General features: G+C 43.5%; 1 protein-coding gene across 1 annotated transcript in view; it reads left to right on the plus strand.

The window, feature by feature from the left end:
- The window catches only part of GALNT18 (polypeptide N-acetylgalactosaminyltransferase 18), a 463,511-nt gene that overhangs the window by 345,014 nt on the left and 99,705 nt on the right, over window positions 1-18,792 (plus strand). The window contains exons 7-8 of the mRNA XM_084853983.1: window positions 8,385-8,570; window positions 14,083-14,220. Of these exons, the coding sequence (XP_084710109.1) occupies window positions 8,385-8,570; window positions 14,083-14,220 (324 nt within the window). The remainder of the gene's footprint in view (window positions 1-8,384; window positions 8,571-14,082; window positions 14,221-18,792) is intronic.

The following is an 18,792-nucleotide window of genomic DNA, read 5'->3' on the forward strand; positions in this document are numbered from 1 at the left end:
AATGTCACCTCCTGTTTCCAACACATTATGAAGTTCATCTTTATTCAGATCTAGAAATTTTGTTTAGCTCTATAGTAGTATAGTTGGAATTTGCACTTCATTGGATTTTAAGTCTTAAATGTGGTGTAGTTTGAAATGGTAATTTGAAATTAGGAAAAAATAAATGTTCATGAAACTAACAAAGTGAAACAATTTGCACCATAGTGCTGAAGTAATTCCCACCCTGTTCCCTTTGATATGGGCCTGAGAGAATAACCGAATAATACAACTCAATAACATAAGGACAAAAAGCATATAGGAAGGGCAACGGAAAGTAAAGCTCTGCTGTCATATAATGGAAATGGCAATGAATTCATCTGTATAATAGACAACTATCATTTGTGGTTGCATAGGCTACAGTCTGCTTCAAGTGGAAAGCTGGAGAAAGCAAGGTTCATCATACCAAGCACATCTAATTAAATTCCAGATAGCTGTCAGGTTCATTCTCTTGAAACAGTCAAAGTTGTAAGATGCTGACATAAAATCATGTTGTTGTATATTGTAGTGTGAAATGCAGTAGCTGTGATCCATAGCTCTATGGAACTCTGAGGCATCCAAAAAAGCTCTGCGGAAATGGTGGCTTCTATAATTACTAATCTCACATGTATATTGTGCACACCAGAACTGCTTGCTTGGGGAGTGATTGATCAAAAATCCCATGGATTTCCACATGTTTTGTTCCAAGCTATTCTATAAAAAGGATACCTGATAGGATAAATACCCTTACATTTATATTAACATCATATGTATAAGGGGGAAAAGTTGAGTTGAACTGAATTTCAAATGAGCTACATCTAACATCATGTGAACAGATTTGCACAGACTTGTGCTTATCACTGTATCTTCTCATGCACTCCCAGAATTTATTGCAGAGGGTTCCTCAACCCTCTGGAGCAGATTGGAGGGGCTGCAGCCAAGTGAGGGAATGTCCTCCACTGATGGATATCATTCCCTCAGCAGATGGAAACTACCGAATTTCACCCACTGACTTGGGCAAACACAAACTTAGTCTAAACAGCATCTAACGCTATTTGATTTCTCATAGCAAGTATATCAGAGCTATTTAAAAGTACAGATATCGATGATATAGATATGTGTGTGTGTGTGTGTGTGTGTGTGTGTATTGCTTGTTGGTACTCTTAAAAACAGATTGTCCAATATATGTTGCATTAAGTTATAGAACCAAAGAGAAATATTATTAGGGAATAACGTTTGTTCCACAGGTTTGCTCTTGTCCTGTTGTGCTCCGGAGGTAAGCTTCTAGTGAACAACTTGCTCTGACAATGTCTGTGACCGGACTAAATGTTTTTATACCTGACATCCAGAGAAATCCCGTTTTGAAAGGTGGAAGGTCCTAAATAGGGAGGACACCATCCTATCTCCAAGGGGTCATGTCAGGCACACTACCTGTGAAATCCCTGTAGGGGAGAATGCTGGCCACTGGCTAGACCTGGGTTTGGCCAGCTCCAGGTTTCTGTGGGCCTTTGGGCAGCAGGGTACCAGAGAGCCCCTTGGGGCCTCCTCACACCACTCCCCTCCCAGTTTAGCCAAATCGCTTTAATCTAAAGCAAAACCTTATTGTCAAAGAAAAACAACACACACTTTTGAATCTTCTCACTAAGGGCACTATCACACTGGCGGAGAATTCCACATAAATGCTGGTTCTTTCCCCATCCGGTATCATTGCAGGACTGGGTTGTTTTCTTCAGATTGTTCTCCTGGTCGTCTTTCCTTCTCACAGGGGTGGTGATGCCGCTCAGAGGCATCGCCACCTTTCTGCAAAGAAACATTACACGCGCTCGGGGTGTGGTGATAATTCCTCCCTGGTTCCTTCCCCTTTCCCTCCCTTTGCATGTTACTGGTGGATGGGGACTGACATGCAGACAGCCCCCCCCCCCATGATATCTCCAGGGGCCCTGCCTCCCCATTTGGTGTTTTTGACAATCTCTGCCATTAACTTAGCCATTTACTTGCTGGGAATGCACAGCAGGGGGGTGTCCCAGCAGGGAGGTGTGCCGACCTGCCACTCTGCCTCCTTGTTCAGAACACTGCAGGCCAAAAATGGCGAGGATTGAAAATGGCGCAGGTGCGGGAAGGCAACACGCCCCACAGCCTGTTGTCACCATCTTCCCCATCGCGGCCGCACCCCCAACAACCCAAAACAACTGCCCACAGCCGCCAACACACAGCAGGTCATTCGCGCTAGGGGAGAAATACACAGGGAGGTCATGGCGCTCCATTTACGCATCTTTGGGAAAATACCACATTTTTTCCATTTGAGGAGAACATGGGATAGGTGGGCAGAAATGATGGGATAATGACTGGATGATGACAGTGTCATGTAATGGACCTGCACAATTCAGCGAGTGGCCAGTGTATTGGCCCAGGCCTGTAATCAAGGCACCTGTAGTGTTAGAGGGGCCTAGAGATCCATAATGCTCTGCTTAGGTTCATTGTAGGCCTCTGAGCATGTGAAATGAGACAAAAGCCGATAACACACCTTAGCACATTCCATACGAATGAGTAGAGTGTCTTGAGCCTGGGAAGCGAAGTATGTCTATGTAAAGCTGCAGGTAGTGCTGGGAATGGACGCTAGGGTGTGCTTGCTAGTGTTGTGCTGCCTCATTGCTGACATGTATGATACATAGGGATGTACGAAACACCTACCTGATTCCACGCTGGGGCATCCGCGGTGGGGGGGAGGCGCTCCATCCCTCCCCCCGGAATCCTCCTCGGCCATCTCCGCTCCGCGGCAGGTCCGCAGAGCCGCCAGCCAGGGCCGAGTTCCGGCTGCAGCGGCGGCTGCGGCTGGGCTGCTGTGGCCGCAAATGGTGGCTGTCGTAGCAGCTGCCATTTGCGTCCTTCCAGGCTGCCGTGATAGGCTACGTAAGTATTACTTACATAGCCTATCACGGCAGCCTGGAAGGATGCAAATGGCAGCCACTACGACGGCCACCATTTGTGGCCGCAGCAGCCGGCCGAGAGACCAGCTGCTGTCACCGCATCTGCCCCAGGTAAGCTTCATCCTGGGGGGATACCGCGGGGTGGCGGGGGGTGGGAGGCTGTTCTGCCATGGGTTTCGGGGGGCCGAATGCCAGTGCATTCGGCCTCACTGAAATCCATGGCGGAATTCTCCGCCATCCCTGATGGTACAAAACCCATTTGACCCAATGGCTCGTGGTTCAGAGAAGCTGTCTGATCCAGCCATTGGGTATGCCTGTGTACTGTAAGTTACTCTATAAAGCCTCCTTGTAAAAAACCTTTGAATCTGATTTATCACTACCTTGGCACCTCTGACCTAAGAGTTCAGTGCCCAGAGCCGGGGCAACACAGCCTATCATGACTGTGCAAGAAACAGAACACAATGGGCTTCCTTCTGAGTAGGCATGTATAGGATTGCACTGTAAGAGTTTAAGAAATCATGAAGCGCCAGACAGAGACCACGGGCAAAAAGGGGAAAATGTTGTTTTTAATCTTACCCCCCTTGAAGGTTAGTTAGCTATGTTGCGTGTCTTGTTGCTGTTGCTGGCTCCTCCTGGCTTCTCCTCGCTTCCTCATATGGCCATACAAGGATCGATGGGGCGGGGAGGATTGGGTGCAGCCTCCACCTTCTGTGCTGCACTTCTACCTTGCTGGACAACCCCCTCACTTGAGTGGCCCACTCAAAGGTTGGCCTGGTGTGCAGCCCTTGTAGTCATGTTTCCTCATGTGCACTGCTTGAGGGGTGGCTGGATGACTAGCAGGTGTGGAGCGCTGCTGCCGCCCCACTTGTGTTGAGGCACGGGTCTTGACCGCTCATTAGCCGTCACCTCTCTTCCTGGTGTGAGCCCTAGCAGAGCAGCTCGATGGGTGGCCGGGTCAGTTGCAGTGGCATGCACGTACAGTAGCTGCAGCCTCCGGCCACAGCCTTGTTTGGGTAGACTTGGGGCTCAGCTACATGAGCACCTCAGCTAGCGCCTCCTCCAGCCTGCACGTTAAAAGTTCACTCCTCCTCGCCTGGCTGCTCGGTGAGCAGCTAACGGGCTCCTGCCGCTGTGTGCCTTCGATGCTGCTGGTGCTGCTGTCACAGCTGACTTCTCGCTTCCTTGTGAGGAGCGCAGTGCGCGGGATAGCCTTTTTGCTTGCTCTGGCACAGATGCAGCCTTCAGCTGGGCCTGCGGGCAGAAGCTGAGAGAGCAAGTGTGAATGAAGCAGCAGCAGCCATCTCTTGCTTTTGGCGCAGAGCGTCAGACAGAGAGCTCAGAACAGTTCCGGAAAGCCTTGCCAATTGGCACTGGGCCTTTCTGAGCACCATGGCCCTCAGCACCTGCCCCATCTTGCCAGCCTTTGCTCCCAACCATGGCAGTTTTGCTTGGGCCCAGTGCCTCCTGCGACAACACCACTAGTGCCTCAGCCTCTGTGTCCACGTCCATGTCACAGCAGAACTCCGGGGTCATAATAGCTCTGTCCTTATTTCCACCCCACCTGAATTCTGGTTAACTAGGAGAATTTAAAAAATTAATTCTGGAATTGGAGGATGTTCAGTTTATTACTGATTTCAGTTCCTTCAGTTCACGCCTTTCCCCCAGTACTGGGATACAAGGCGCCTTACAAACATTAAAACATATACAATTAAAACATATGAAAATATAGAAAAGTTAAAATATAAATTAAACAACAATACAATTAAAATTATATTAAAACATTAAAACAGCATATTAGCAGCTTACCGCCAGGTTCCAACTATATCCCAAAGGCCTGCTGGAACAAGAATGTTTTAGCCTGCCTCCGGAAACACATCAAGGAGGGAGCCATCCTAGCCTCCCTGGGAAGGGCGTTCCACAGCCATGGGGCAGCCACCAAGAAGGCCTTCTCCCAGGTTCCCACCAAACATGCCAGTGACAGTGGTGGGACTGAGAGAAGAGCCTCCACAGAAGATCTCAGGACACGGGCAGGTTCATAAGGGAGGATACAGTCTTTCAGATAACCTGGACAGGAGCTGTATAGGGCTTTATAGGTCATAGCCAGCACTTTGAATTGTGCCTGGAAACAGACTGGAAGCCAGTGAAGCTGTTTTAACAAGGGAGTTGTATGCTCCCTGTCACCAGCCCCAGTCAACAGTCGGGCAGCAGCTCTTTGAACCAACCGCATATCCAAACACTCGTCATAGGCAGCCCCACGTAGAGCGTGTTGCAGTAATCCAAACAGGATGTAACTAAGGCATGTGTCACCGTGGCCAGATCAGACATCTCCAGGAACGGAGATGTGGAAAGATCATTATCTGCATCCTGAAATTCTCCTTTTTGCCAGAAGACAAGCAGAGTGCAGCCCAAGGCATAACTGAACTGTGGGTTAATAATGGAACAGGACCGAGGGAACCTTCCTATCCCTACAAAAAGGCAATCTTGATGTGCTTGTACATATGGTGGCATGAAGATTTTTTGGGTGTGGTGTTCTGTTGATGTGTATGTACACTCCTGAGTATTGGTGAAACACTACACGATAAGAAGCTTGATACAATCGAATGTACAATCACATCAAGACTACTTTTTTGTGGTGTTTTCTCAACGCGTACAAGTGCATGTGCACATTGGTCAACCAGACTCACAAAGAGAATCTTCTTGATGCAATCATAGATACAAGCAATCAAGATTGCTTTTTTGTGGTGTTTTATCAAAGCACACATGTCCATCAGCAATGTGTAGGAAGTGAGAGAAAACAGAAATAAACTGAATGAACAAAAAGCTGCAGCAAACACCACATGTATAAGTGCTCTGTACAAAACTCTCTCACACCCCGACTACGAACAATATAAAAGTATTCCTAAAGCACTGGCACCACTTCTAAAACAAAGGCAGGTAATTCAGGCTGAAATCCTATACAGACTTACTTGAAAGTAAGCCCTATTGAACTCAGTGAATTTACTTCTGAGCATACAATTGCACTGGCAAAATTCCAAATTCGGGGTGAAATTCAGAAGCATTCTAAATTATTATTCTTTTATTGTCATAAAACAAATTATGAGTTCTTGGTCATCATTCTTCTTCAAAAAAAGTTTCTGATTGTGATTCTATATTATTGATTTCTATAAAGGTTTGATGTCCTTGAGACACAAATGTACCTGAGTTCTTGTTTTGAGGATACTTCAGATTTCTGGGGGGGGGGAAGTAATCATAATCTTGTGAGCACGAATAAAATGCTCTTTCTTGTCTTCCAGCATATGCTGGATGTAATTAGGCAAGTGCCCAAAAAAAGGCCTTGTAAACATCCTGGATCAATGCCACATTCTTCTAACATCAAATGCTGCCAAATGCCTAAATGAGTGTTCAAGCCAAATGACCTAAATACATAAAATAGATCTATGAATAGAAGGCTTTCCTAGTATAGTTTACGAATAGGGGATGGATGAACCAGCGGGACTAAATGCCTGTTTTCAGAACACAGTGTTCAGCCAGCCTATATCCTCTTCTCAATAGAGATATGATGGGAGAGCAGTGTCAGCAATGAGTCATCTTTGCCTCTCCTTGTCCTATCAGAGGGTTTTCTGTACTGATTTCATGTCATGGTTGAGTAAAAATGTCTCAAACATTTTCTAAGGGAGAACCAGAATTCTCCAATAGAATTGGGGAAGCCTGAAAAAGAAATGTCTCTCCTGAAAAATTTTGATGTAGTTAATACTGAATTAAACTAGATTGTTAGCTAATACTGATAGATTAAGGAAGCAATGAGCCAAAAGAGGAGGAGCAGAAGGACCAGGGGCGAAACCCCGTGCTTTCTTCAGCAATATTAACAATATTAAGGCTGGACCCACAGTTGCATCCAAAATTCTCCATCCTATCTGCACATGGTAGGATGGGGAGAGGGGGATTTCATCACCTATTCTCCAGGGGGACCCTGGAATTCTGCCAGTAATCCAGGAGGAGTCTGAAAAAGAGAATTCTCAAAAGAATTATTATAAAATTATTTTCTGAGAACTTTCAGCCCAACTTTCATAACACAAATGCCATAGAGTTTACTGCATGCTGTGCTTCTGTTTGCTTAGTTTAATCACATAAATATTGACCCCAATTCACAATTTATGCCCCCAGGCTGTTAACACAAATAGCCAAGAAGTGGTGAGAACATCTTATTGGTGGGTTTGTTTGTTGTTTTTACAGTGCAAACCTATGTGTAGCTGTTCAGGTGTAAGCTCCATTGATTTCAATGGAGTTTACCCCCAGGTACGTATGTATAGGATTGCAACCTTAATCTGTGAGTGTTACCTAATAGTACATACAAGGTGTAGCTAGGTTAGTTCAGAAGGGAGATAGAAAACTGGTATCTTAGATGATGAGGGGGACTTCCCCTCTTGTCTGACTGTCTGGACATGTACATACTTGGCCTATCAGTTTTGTATGTCATAGTTACCAAAGTTCCCCATCACAAGTATTATATTTACCTCTATAACTACACTTTCTGATTTCACCCTGGAAACACTTTGTCCTTCCAGAAAGGGATTCAATCACTCATGTGCAAAGCTAAAATTAACAAAACTGAATATATGGGGAGTGGAGCCGCGCCACTTCACTGCTCCTGTTCTCATAAGGATGGCATTGGCTGCAATCCTAAGCACATTTACTAAAGAGTAAATCTTATTCAACTCCATTGGATTCGCTCCCAAGTAAACATGCATAGGGGAAGAATGATTAGCTAAAAGGAGGCAATTATTTGTATGCTGCAGTGTATGTGTGGACACAGTGAATGTCTAGGCATTGGCTTAACTTTCCCAATGAGAAACAGGATTGGATCTATGTTTATAATAAAATTGAAACACTGCAAGATGTTGTGGAATTAACAAGGTAAGCATAGCGTGCCATTCACACTTAATGAGCTTTAGGGCTTTTCTTCATGAGGCTTGTAACCCACAACATTACTGATGCTTCTGCTTCTGGATTCTTGGTGAGATTAAGATTGGCTCCTTTACATATTTTTCCCCCCCCCAGGATTTTCCTTTCTCTGCTTTTCTAGATGTTTCATTACACAACCACTAGATGGTGCTGTGGTATAGCAGAATTGCACAAATACACGAGAGTCTCATGCCACCATTTCTAAGTAATACTGCACTTTCCTCAATCTAAAAAAAAACCTGGGGAAATAGTTGCAAAGAGCGGGCACGACCCTAGAGGATGACAACATTATGTAAAGGACTTGCAAACTACTGTAAGCAATCATGAGTGCACAATAAAAGGCTCATGTAGAAAGGCTCATAGTAGATAATAAACCTAGAAGAGTTTCCTTGTACATTTTGAAAGCCAGTAAAGGACTGGAAATGATGAAATGTTGGCTATAATGGAGTTACCTAAAATGGTAAATTTATTTTTTTCTAGGTATGGCAGTGTGGTGGTAGTGTTGAAGTTCTGCCTTGCTCTAGGATTGCCCACATCGAACGAGCCCATAAGCCATATACAGAAGACCTGACAACTCATGTCCGAAGAAATGCACTAAGAGTGGCTGAGGTCTGGATGGATGAATTTAAAAGCCATGTTTACATGGCATGGAATATTCCACAAGAGGTGGGTTGTTAATGAACATTGATATGGCCATAAAACCATAGTTCCAATTCCCTGTCAAGTTCATGAGTTGCTGGACCGTTCCCCCCGCCCTTCACTCCATGCTCACATAGAGAGTATCTGTTGTGGAGCCCAAGATAACCATGAATGAAGGTTTTCCCAGCTGAGGAGCCTGTTGTGAAGAACAGTAGTCCAGGGAAGATGGAGGTCATCCAGGTCCAAGAGGACCATCAGTTGGAAACAGTCCAGCTTATTACTATGTATGTATTAAACCCATACAAAGAAAAGAAACCCGTAGCAAAAGCGAAACACAGTTGCCCCCCACCAAGGCAAGAGCAAGGGACACCAGATGTTACTTGAAATCAAACTATGTTTGGCTTCCATCATTCTCACTTTGTATCTGTGTGTGTGGTTGGGGGGGGGGGAAGAGGATGGGGAAGTACTCTCTAGAATTCCTTGACCCTGACTTGTTTTGCTTTCCTGCTGGGTGCTCCTTCCATTTGCATAGGCTCTCCTTCACATTTTGAAAGACTGAGGGGCTGTCTCCATGACAATGGAAGGAGAAGCAAATGATTTTACCTGGGTTTTTTCAAGGAATCAGCTTTGGTGCACTGTAGTCCATGCAGGGCTCCACGAGCAAGTTCATAAGCTGCTTCACAGAACATACTTCTGGGCGGGGTGCGGGGATTGCAGTAAATGTCATCAGACTGGCAGGGGCTGCTCAACCAATAAGAAAGCCTCTCCCTGCCCTGTCCAGGCTCTCCTTTTTCCTTCCTCTTAAAGTGATGGATGGAAGCTTAGCCTCATTGACCACAGTGGGAGTTACTTCTGAGGAGACCCCTTCTCCAAGCTGTGCCCAATTCTGGCAATTGTTTTTTTTATTTCTTCCCCCCTAAAACTACTATCTGAATTTGTCACTATCACATGACAGCGCTAATGCACGATAATGACAAATTGAGAGATATGGGGCATGGCTATTGCTGGACAAATGCATGATAGTGACCTAGTGACATTGAAAACCCCTTTGTTGGTGTGCTTTTTTGAACTTCTTCCTTTCTGGATGGGAGATTTCTTTCATGTCTCTATGCCTCTATCACACAAATGCTCTATCATGAATTTTCACCATTGTGCAATTGCACGATAGCACAGATGCATGATAGAGCAAATGCATAATAGAGGCATAGAGATGTGAGAGAAATCTCCCATCCAGAAAGGAAGAAGTAAAAAAAGCTCACCGATAAAGGGGTTTTCAAAGTCACTAGGTCACTATCACCCATTTGTCCAGCAATAGCTATGGCCCCGAATAGTGGCATAGTGAAGTAGTGAGATAGGAGATATGGGTACTGCTGGACAAATGCAAGATAGTGACGTTCTGAGTGAGATAGGGGGGAGGTGTAGGTACTGCCAACAAAAGTGCTGTTTCGGTTTGCCACTTTAATTTTTTAAAAGAAGTTAGAGGTTGCCCAGTTCTCTGACAGCCAGTCCTGAAATGGAGGAAACGGTGGGGAAACACAGGCAGGGAAAACACTGGGGAAACACCCCTTGACTGGGGTCAGTGAGGCAAAAGACACACCCCTGGGTGGGGCTGTCACGCTGGAGTAAATGCAGAAGGTGGAGAAGCGCAGACAAGCCGACTTAAGGAAAACAGCTGGACTAAAAGTAGTCTCAGAAGAACCGGGGTTTTGGCACAAAACGCCGGAGTGGCTGCTGGATGGCCATAATGTCATGTATCCCTTACAACATCCAAACGCAGCCAGCTCAGAGTAAGTCTCTCGTGGAGACGCTCCCTGAGTCAGATCGTTTTGTCTTGTATATGTAGGCATACCCTAGCAAATGAATCCTACAAAAATCACTCTTTAACTTCAAAATTCCTGCAGATTCCTCAGAATTCCTATAGAGGTTTTGCCTAAGGACAAACCTCCAGTTTTACCTCTGATCTTGAAAGCTTGAAGTTTGGGTAGCAACTCTAGATGTGCATTTTCTATTCCTATGAGCAGAACACATTAAAATTGCTCATGTTTTGTCTCCAGCTACTCTATCTGCTGTAGAGAGACATAGTACACAAACCGTTCCCCAGGACATGTAACTTCTCTTGCACTAGAAATTGAGAGATATGGTTCTAAGAATTAGGAATACGAAAACATATACATTTGATTAGACTTCTGTGCAGTCTGCTGATATAGCTTCTTAGACTGCAGAAGTAATGTGAGAGTACGGGCACTCAATGTAGACAATAATAGCACAATCCAATGCATGTATACCCTGAAGTAAGTCCTATTTACTGTAATGGGACTAACCCTCAGGTAAATGTGTATAAGACTGCAGCCTCAATTATGTTCTTTAGTGCAAAGAATATGGCAACCAGCTCAGGACAATTGCATGATAAGGACGATTAACGAGAATTCATTGCTGGACCAGACCATGACTCCTTTAGTCCACCATTCTGTTTCCCCAGCCTGAGGCCCTCCAGATGTGTGTTGGCTGGGGATGATGGGAGTTGTAGTTCAACACATCTGGAGGGCATCAGCTTGAGGAAGGCTGTATTGGAGAGTTGACACCCTCAGAAGGAGAACCAAAGGGTACAAGCTGTGGTGACATTCTCAGGAAATTGACAGCTCCAACTATCCATATCTCAACCTTAGCAGAGAGCCACTGCTCTATATAGCACGTATCTTTCAAAGCGTATGTCTCAGGGTTGTCTCTTTCTGCTTCAAGAGCTAACTATGCCTTGTGCAAAGTTATAGGGAGCAACCCTTCCAGGAGGTCCCATATCGCATAGAACAGAGGGTGCAAAACAGGATTAACTGACGTATTTGTGTATTCCTGTGACAAAGCGTTAACTGAAAAGTTTCATCTAAGACACACAGACATGTTTTTCTCTGACAGATATTTTTTGTAAATAATTCATTAGGGTCCAGTTGCTGTAGCCATTAGCTTTCAGTTTTACTATCATTTTTTTTTAGTTATACCACCTTTGGTATGTAAGTAATATAGCAAAATTATGATCATCCTGACCCACATACTAAAAGATTTAATTAAGGTCTAAACTTATCATTTTCATAAAAACTCGGCAAATCTTAATATTTTCACTATTGTGCACAGTTTTGTACATACTTTCCCATATCCTGTGGATTTTTGCACACGCCTTTCCGTGATGTATACCATTTTTTCAGTGGAGAACTGTAGCATTAAATTTGGGAAAGTGCAAATTTTGGTACACAGCTCTGTTGGTTCAGGTGCAAATAAATATTAAGATAGAATGACTTTCTCACCAGTTCCTATCTTTGAGTAACAGGTGATCTGGAAAGAGAGGCATTTTTATTAATGAAAGAAATGAATGGGAATCATGTGACCAGGAATGTCTTGCTTGGTTGTACCTCTAGCTAACTGACTTTGATGAGTCATGTTTTCTGTGAGAGCAATATTCCAAATTATTTTAATGCAACTTTTAACTATGTAACATGAGGACATTTTCCAGTGATTCATTATCTCCTTCTGTGTTGTTGCTAACAGGGGTGTGACCAGATCTTTGTGGAGTATATTTGTGTCTCTAAATATTGACAAAACAAAGATCATAGATGGAGAACTTTTATTGACAGTCAGTCAATAAATGGAGAAAATGTTGGTTCTAACTTCTAATACGTGTCCTAAATAATGTAATCAACAGTTTGGTTAAATCTTACATGATGCCACAAGAACCCTAGCAGATACCAATAGTTGGGTCAAAAATCAAAAGTCGCTCTTTGCCTCCTGGCAGAAGAGGGAGTGTGGAATCCAAGAAACATAGCTTCTGCTGCCTCCAGACTGATATTTTAACAGAGGACTTGATTGTACACTTACAGGACCTTAACTACAAAACTGATGCAGTGGCTTAATCTGCTTTGGGTTATATATTGGGCACAGATAAAACAAAAGTCAACCCAACCTAGTGACATGCACTTTTGCATCTTAGAAAGGAAGGCAGGTTGGAAGTCTGGGTGAGACAAATGCCAGGTACAAGAAATTACAACTGTCATTGTAATTTCTACAATTTAACCTGTTGCATCCCTAAGTCTCTGTGACTAATGATAATGTTCCATTCAATTTACTTGAATGTAAGACATGATATTGCTTCATTGTAAAGTATTTTTATGCCCAATGACTATTATGTGAGACTGAGAACTGAAAGATGTGAATTTTCTGATTCGTATCTTATACTCACATTTACAAAATCATAGTGATATCCTGTAATTATTTCAAAATACCCATGGGAAACAGTTTTTCATTTCCAAAGAATTTAAGGTCACATATACCAGCCACCATGCAGACCCCTCCATTGAGTACAGGCATACCATTCTCAGTCTCCTGACCATAGGCTACCATTCTTCCTCCTTTCCCCTATTGCGCATGCTCCTGTGATACCATCAAGACTGAGCCCACGTGACAAGCATTCTTGTGCAGCAGCAATTTTCTGCAAGTCACTACAAACCTAAACACAGTAAAAATGTGATCCCTTTCCTGGGAGGTTAGAAAGACTGTAGGCATTTATTACCTGAACAAGGCTCTCTCTTTAATCTAACAGACTATAATATTCTTATGTAAAGTTTATTTATTCTGTATTTTGTTTGAGTATTTTGAGCTGTGTGCAAGGGCATAATCTACAGTAAAAAAAAAATGTCTCATTTTACTTTCTGTCAAATACTGGTTCCAAATTTGCATTTAGATGCCTCTCTAGAAATGTCCGCTGCGTAGCTATAATGAGATAAATTATTGATCTCCACTTACAGGCTCTTTATGGAACTCGTGTATCTTGAACTCCATAAAACTGTGTTACAGCAGCCAAGGCGTAACCATAAAATGTAATAAAAGGGGTAAGAGGGTGGGAAAGAATTGCAAATGCATTTAACAAAAATGGTCACTGAAATGTTTATATCAACATTTTTTAAAAAAAGGATTGGCCAAGAATTGAAAAACGTGAGCAGGATTTCTAATTTTTGTACTGAAACAAGAAACTCAAACATCATAATTTGCCAGCAAGTAGAATCCATAAACTAGGCTATGCTTTTACCAACAGAAAGATGGTTTCCAGGATAACTTGCTAGTTTGTTTGTTTGTTTATTTGATTTCTATCCTGTGTTTCTACCAAAATAGGGCACCCAAGGCAGCTTAGTACCATTTAGTACCATTTGTTTTGGAATCTGAGAATTCATTTAAAGAAATTATTGCTGTGGAATTTGATTCAAAAACGGTTGAAGCCAGTATCCATAATCTATTGATTGGGAAGGACTCTGGGTCAAGCCCCCAAATGATGGTAATTTTAATCTTTCAATACACGCACAACAATACCTATTTTTTTAATGAAATATCTATTGATTTCTGGAAGCTAAATAATGTGAATCATGCATCAGTGAATATCCCTATGTTGCTGTTTTTCACTGAACTGTACAAAGCAGTGCAGGGAATGGTAGAATAAAAGTCTGAGAGTGGGAAGGATGGCTTTTATATCTCTGTCCTCTTTTCTGGCCCATGTGCACAGGATTCTGGAATCGACATTGGTGATATTTCTGAGAGGAAAGCCTTGAGGAAAAAGCTACAATGTAAGACCTTTAGGTGGTATCTTGTCAGCGTGTATCCGGAAATGAGAATGTACTCAGACACTGTTGCCTATGGGGTGGTAAGAATCCTGTTTATTTACCTTGGTTATTCATAGTAAAACAGTAACAGAAATATTTTATTATTTATTTATTATTTGTATTTATAAGATATCTATGCAATTATAGATAATTCAGTTATTTTAAAATTGAACAATAATACAATAGAATGCAATCAAAGATTGGAAAACACAACAGTACAAAACCAAGATGATATAAATACAGAAGCAAATACAGCAGCCAATATGATAAAAATACAATACAAAGCCAACCTGAGGGTTGTGCACCACTTCAGTCTGAAGCCCGAATAATGAATCAAAATGGGCTGCTTCGGAGGTACCTCCACATGATACAGTGTGGAGGAGAATAGCAACGAGGCACCGCAAAGCAAAGCGGCTTGTATATGAAGTAGGGATGTACGAATTGTGTACCTTCCATGCCGCTTGACTTCTGCAGTTTGCGGCCAGTGCTCCGTACCATCGTTCGCAAGCCCCCGGAATTCTCCTCTTTTTTTTCCGCTCCAAGAATTATGAAGATAAATCCGTACTGACAGCCGTAATTCTGCATAACTTCCGTAAGAAAGGCCATTTTTCGTAGAAATTTATGTATTTTTTCCGCTGCCCTGAGACGTGCAGTAATTACTTTCAGCCAAAACACTTCCTCCTCCTCGAGGCTTCCCAAAACAAGGCTGCCCTGGGTGTGCCTGAGCGATGCACTCTTTGTTTAAAGCAACGCTGTTTGAAAGAAAGAAAGAAAGAAAGAAAGAAAGGAAAGAAAGAAAGAAAGAAAGAAAGAAAGAAAGAAAGAACCTTTTAAAATGACCATGCCGGTCTGGAGTCCCACATGAGTATTATTCCCCCTGCTAGGCTTTCTATTTCCACATCCAGCCTTGTTGGTGACATGGTGAGGCTAAAATGGAGAGGAGAACCAACTCTGTGCATGTCTACTCAGAAGTGAGTCTTACTGAGTTCAATGCAACTTTCTCCTACACATGTCAGCACCCCACTTGCCCCCAGCTCAGCTTTGTATTTCCACATCCAGCTCATTATCAAACCTCCTGTTAGTTATCTCACTGGGTGACATTGGGCTGGACTCTAACCACTAGATCATACTTCTGTTATGAAACTCATGAAGAAAAAGAGACAGTATAATGGAAAGTTCTTTCTGAAGCAGTCACACTTCACTTGTACAAATGCAGCATGAAGGGAAAGATCAGCAACCTTCTCTTTGTTTGAATAAAAAGCACACTCTGCACATGCTCAGGGAATGGACAAAATGAGGAATAAACATACCAGGGAATATGAAGAACTATATTCTTCTAGTGTGTGTGTGTGTGTGTGTAATCTCCCTCCATCCTGTTGTTCCCTGGAACCCACCTCCCCTTCACCCAAGGGTCTTCTGAGATAACTAACAGGAGGTTTGATAATGAGCTGGTTGTGGAAATACAAAGCTGAGCTGGGGGCAAGAGGGTGCTGACATGTGTAGGAGTAAGTTGCATTGAACTCAGTAAGACTCACTTCTGAGTAGACATGCACAGAGTTGGTTCTCCTCTCCATTTTAGCCTCACAATGTCACCAACAAGGCTGGATGTGGAAATAGAAAGCCTAGCAAGTGGAATAATACTCATGCAGGGCTCCAGACCGGCATGGTCATTTTAAAAGGTTCTTTCTTTCTTTCTTTCTTTCTTTCTTTCTTTCTTTCTTTCAAACAGCATTGCTTTAAGCAAAGCGTGCATCGCTCAGGCACACCTAGGGCAGCCTTGTTTTGGGAAGCCTCGAGGAGGAGGAAGTGTTTTGGCTGAAAGTAAACGGAGATGGAACATTTCAATTGAAAAAGAACACCCACAAACAAGGCAGTGAGCACAATTCATTTTTTTAAAAAAAAACTTACGTATTTATTATCTGAATATACTACCTTTCGTTTTTATTTACGAAAATTTCGCAACTCTGTGCAGATGACAAAAAAAAAGCCGCATGACTGCTGGCTCCGCAGGACCTCGTGGTGCCGTTCCGCAGAGGATTCCATGGCACAGACTGAAGGGCATTCGATCCCATTTCAGTCCGTGGCGGAATTCTCTGACATCCCTAATACGAAGTGCCTTGTCTGACTTGGTGATTTGTTCTGAGAAAACCAGACAGCCTGGTGCCAAAAGTATCATCTTGAGAAAGTTCAGCAAGGGGTTGGGGGAGGGGGGAGCTTTGGCAAATGGAAGCTGTAGTTGCCAAATCAGGGCTGAACGTAACCCAGCAATCTCCAATCATTGACAGTGGTGTAGGAGCGGGGAAGACTGAATAACTGGAGAAAAATGGCTGTGTTTCAGAGACAGAGATCTTTCTGATGGTGTTACTTAGGGATGTGAGAACCCACCCCCATCTGGCTTCTCCAGATGCTCCCCCCAGCCCCTGCTCCACTTGTCGGACCCTCCACTTCTGCTGTGATTGCCATGTTTTTAAAAAACACGGCGATTGGAAGTCAATTGCATATAGACTTATACACAAAAAGTGCTGTGAATCTTGAATATATGGGCTATTCACAGTGCTTTTTGCATATAAGTCTATGTGTACATAGATTTATATGCAAAAAGTGCTGTGAATCACCCAGGGAGGAGGAGGAGGAGACACAGCGCACGCCCCCACTGCTCGCTACCTGTCTCCTCATAAGCCGGAGATGGCTAGTGGCAGGGAGTGGGGCGTGTGCCACACCTCCTCCTCCTCCCTGGTCAGCTATCAAGAACAGCTGACCAGTAATGCAGCGCATGCCCCGCCACTCGCTAGCTATCACCTCCTTCTCCTCCTACTTGGTTGGCTGTCAAGGACAGCTGATCAGCAGTGCAGCACACACACACCCCTCGCTAGCTGTCTCCTCCTCATGAGCAGGAGACGGCTAGCAGTCCTTGACAGCTGAGCAGGCAGGAGGAGGCAACGGCATGGGGCTGAGAGGTATAGCTATTTGCTTTGAGAGCTTTTATGGAAAAAATCAAATTTCAGCTGCACCTAGCACAAGAAGTACTGGGCCAAACTGTCTGAAATCTGGCAGGTGGGATCCTCCCCCTTTCACAGAGAGGCTCCCAAGTTTCATGCATGTATCATGAAAATGGAAAAAGTTATGGCCATTTGTGTTTTCCCATGCAAGTCAATTGGAAAACTCCTCAAACGAGTGATTCGGATATCTGAATAGATCCGGGATCGGGTCGAAGCAGAGGAGGTCCAAATCGGTCAAAGTCGAAGTGGAGCTGATTCAGAGGGTCCGTAGAGGCATCCGAAGCAAAGCAGGGGGTCCGTGCACAGCCCTAATAGAATATGTTAAAAAAATGAGGAGCTAAAAGCCTTAGGACAAACTGTGTGTCATTTATTAACTGACTAACTTACATAGTCACATAGCACAACCTGGTGACCTTCAGATATTTTGGACTACACCTCCCATAATCCCTGACCATTGGCCATTCTGGCTGGGGCTTCTGGGAGTTGTAGTCCAAAACATCTGGAGAGCACCAGTTTGCCCACCCCTGACATAGGGTGATACACATACTGTTGTATGATCTCCGTTTATGTTGTGCTTCACTTGAATCCCTCTGAAGTGAAAACTTGATTGAATTTTCAGAATGTGCCAATTAGAAATGTCGTGAATGTATCCCACGTCAGCAGACGGAGGCTTATAAATGGTCACTAGCAAGTAAGATTTTTTCCTTCAGGGAAGCAGGCAAAGAAGTGCTAAAATAATTGGTCCTTCCCTTGCCCATTTTTAAACCACAAAGGACTACCATTGGTACGCATGTGCAGCCAGGCTTGTAAAAGTTCTTGTGAACTTATCTGCAAGGCTAATTGAATGCACTAATACCCTCCACTTCCTATTTGAGCAGCTTCCTAGAACATTTATGTATGTATGTATGTATGTACATATATATGTATTTATGTCTAAAGCCTTTATTTTAAGATTTATTAAAAATATAATATAATAAAATAAAATAAAAAGCAGAAAGCTAAAAAAATGGACTCCAGCTGAAATACATTCATAGCATGTGGAACAAAAACCTCAACTCAAACCAAAGGTTTGGTAAAATAAAAATGTTTTCATAGTTTGCCAGAAAACTACTGAGAGAGTCAATCAAACTTCCCAAGGGAGGGAATTCCACAATCCGGGTGCCCAACTATCTTGCGTCCCAGCCAACCATACCTTCAGTGGCAAGAGGAGAAGAAACCTGGCCTCAAATGATAACTGCAGTATCTGGTCAGGTTAATGTGGTCCTTCAGATAACCTTGTGCCAAACCAATTAGGGCTACGTAGATAATAACCACCACATTGAGTTGAGCCTGGAAATGAATTGGCAACCAGTGTCGATTGAACAAAACTGGTATAATATGCTAGGAGAAGCAAACTCCAGACAATGCTCTGGCTGCTGCATTTTCCATCAGCAGAATTTTCTGAACCCCTGTCAGACGCAGCCCCATGTAGCAATCTAATCTCAATGTAAACAAGAGCTGAACTCCATGCTACGTTAAATGTGTAGCATGTGGGTGATCATAACTTTTTCTTTTTCCATGAGTGGAGGGTGGATTCAATGAAAATAAGTGTCTGGGTGGGGAAGCTTAACTGCT

This window comes from Heloderma suspectum, chromosome 1 (genome assembly GCF_057233095.1).
Source record: "Heloderma suspectum isolate Gila_16-S chromosome 1, 16-S_ref, whole genome shotgun sequence".
NCBI lineage: Eukaryota > Metazoa > Chordata > Lepidosauria > Squamata > Helodermatidae > Heloderma > Heloderma suspectum.